The sequence below is a fragment of the Marmota monax genome, unplaced genomic scaffold, assembly GCF_021218885.2.
Source record: "Marmota monax isolate L192 unplaced genomic scaffold, Marmota_monax_Labrador192_F-V1.1 WCK01_AAM20220418_F8-fsc00141, whole genome shotgun sequence".
NCBI classification, from domain to species: domain Eukaryota; kingdom Metazoa; phylum Chordata; class Mammalia; order Rodentia; family Sciuridae; genus Marmota; species Marmota monax.
Genome location: NW_026692981.1, coordinates 130,639 through 133,207, shown reverse-complemented (window position 1 = coordinate 133,207; position 2,569 = coordinate 130,639). Strand labels below are relative to the sequence as shown.

General features: G+C 50.7%; 1 protein-coding gene across 1 annotated transcript; it reads left to right on the top strand.

Annotated features, from left to right (window-relative positions):
- The first annotated feature begins 470 nt into the window (after window positions 1-470).
- LOC124097839 (putative olfactory receptor 2W6) lies at window positions 471-1,828 on the top strand. Its single transcript, XM_046452401.2, has one exon. The coding sequence runs from the start codon at window positions 480-482 to the stop codon at window positions 1,419-1,421; it is 942 nt and encodes a 313-aa protein (XP_046308357.1). The 5' UTR covers window positions 471-479; the 3' UTR covers window positions 1,422-1,828.
- Window positions 1,829-2,569: the final 741 nt, after the last annotated feature.

Here is a 2,569-nt window from a genome sequence, read left to right as displayed (position 1 = left end):
CTGAAATTGGATTTGGATCTGATGCCAGTCTTCTCAGGATGACACACCATTTAGAATGAGATTCCACCTGATGGCAAATGTGGTTTTCTGATTCAGTGACACAAGCCAGTTCTCCTACCCAGGGTTACAGATGACTAGGAGAATTTGATACTTTCCCTTTAAAAAGAAAACAAGTAGAAAAAAAAATTGGGTGCTTAATCCTTGTAAAATCATCACCTTTTGAAAGTGACTCTTTGCATCCTGCCATATTGAACAGAATGATGCAACATGTTGGTATGTCATCATAGACAGGAGGCCCCCCAAACTCCATATACTGTGCTCTTCTGACCAGACTGTGAGTGGTCCTACTGTGGAACTCCTGGGCCAAGCGTCCTGCAGATCGGAGGGCGGCCCCGGTCCTCCCGCGCCTTCCGTCCTGAAGACCTGTGCCTGCAGCTCACGGGGGCTTTCTCCCAACAGGTAACGTGTGGGGGCAGGTGATGGGCAGGCAGAACGCAAGTTCTTCTGAGGGCTTCATCCTGGTGGGCTTCTCTGACCGCCCCCGCCTGGAGCTGGGCCTCTTTGTGGTGGTACTCGCCTTCTATCTGCTCACGCTTCTGGGCAACATGGCCATCATCCTGCTGTCCGCCCTGGACGCCCGGCTGCACACGCCCATGTACTTCTTCTTGGCCAACCTCTCCTTCCTGGACGTGTGCTTCACCACGGGCTCCATCCCCCAGATGCTCTACAACCTGGGGGGCCCCGACAAGACCATCAGCTACGTGGGCTGTGCCGTCCAGCTCTACTTCGTCCTGGCCCTGGGAGGCGTGGAGTGCGTGCTCCTGGCCGTCATGGCCTATGACCGCTACGTTGCAGTCTGCAAGCCTCTGCACTACGCGGTCATCATGCACCCGCGCCTCTGTGGGCAGCTGGCCTCTGCAGCCTGGCTGAGCGGCTTCAGCAACTCTCTCATCATGGCCCCCCAGACGTTGCTGCTGCCCCGCTGTGGGCACAGGAGGGTGGACCACTTTCTCTGTGAGATGCCGGCTCTCATCGGCATGGCCTGTGTAGACACCACGACCCTCGAGGCGCTGGCCTTCGCCTTGGCCATCTTCATCATCCTGACACCCCTGCTGCTCATCCTCACCTCCTATGGCTACATCGCCAGAGCCGTGCTTCGCATCAGGTCAGTGGTGGGGCGCAGGAAGGCTCTCAACACCTGCAGCTCACACCTGGCTGTCGTCTGGCTCTTCTATGGCACCATCATTTACATGTACCTCCAGCCAGCAAACGCCTATTCCCAGGACCAGGGCAAGTTCCTCACTCTTTTCTATACAATCGTCACGCCCAGTGTGAACCCCCTGATCTACACCCTGAGAAACAAAGACGTGAAAGAGGCGGTGAAGAAGGTGCTGGGGAAGGGGCCAGCACAAGGGCAGTAGCAATGGTGGGAGGTGGGAATCGCCTTGGGCTCGTCCGTGGGTGTTGTTGGACCTCGCCAGCGAATGGGTGTCTGGCAGTGTAGACCCGGGAGGCCCTTGACGTGACTGGAAATGGCATGGTGAGGTTGAGGGAATGCAGCCCCTCCAGTGGACCAACCTCAGTGCCCCTCATGTCCCTCTAAGCCAAGTGTTCTTTCCTCGGGCTTGACTCAGGGTGAGACACGTGTGGGAAACACCAGCTGTGAATGTGGTGGCCAGCCAGATTGGCACAGTGACTTATACCCAGGAGGTCCTCAACAAAGATGAGACTGCTTCAAATAGTCCAAAAGAAGCACCTATGCTTCATCTAGAAAATTAAATGTGCCCTACAGTGCCTTTGTAGTGCCAAACGCCTGAACGAGAGTCCAAATAAGTTGGTCAACCATTTAACCTTAGCACCTCCAATACCAGGGAGTCGTAGGTTCTGTGTATTTTAACTCTTTTATGTAACTGAGCTCAATGACATGTATGTTCAACTTTGTGAAGCAATAGCTCATGAAGAAGAAGAGACAAAACAAGAGTGTGAGTTTTTGCTGCATGCAGAGGGGATAATTTCTCAGTACTACTTGTTAGCAATAAGGGAAGATGATGAGTCTCTTGCTTAAAACGTTTGAAGATTATTTAGCCTCTACCTTCCCCATATGCTATCAGAATAACCTTAATCAAGGAAGGAGGAATGAGAAGAGTTTGGGAAACCATAGGAATCCCTTCACTCCAACAAAGCTAACAGCAGAATTCCAGTGACAATGGAAACCGACTTAAATGATTTATGTTAAATGAATAAATGTCCATCCAAAGGACATTCAGACCTGACCTATCATTGGGAGGAATCCCATCCCACAATGTGGAAAAACATGCTAAAATTTCTGCAAGTGAATAAGGATGACAGGGTTGGACGTGTTGACAGGGGCACCCTTAGGAGTTAGAGGAATTAACAATTAACAATTTCTCATTCACACTTCCTCAAAATTTTAAGAAAGTCGCTTAGAGGTCCCAGAAAATATACCACAGGCCTAATAAATATTCTTCAAAGCACCATTGCCAGACATAATGTGCATATTTTCTTGTTTTTGAACATGAACTCTTGTATTTTTTTCTAGATGGGTTAG

Bases quoted from the DNA above. Each gene is read 5' to 3' on its own strand.
- LOC124097839 (XM_046452401.2), top strand. From the start codon at position 480: ATGGGCAGGCAGAACGCAAGTTCTTCTGAGGGCTTCATCCTGGTGGGC.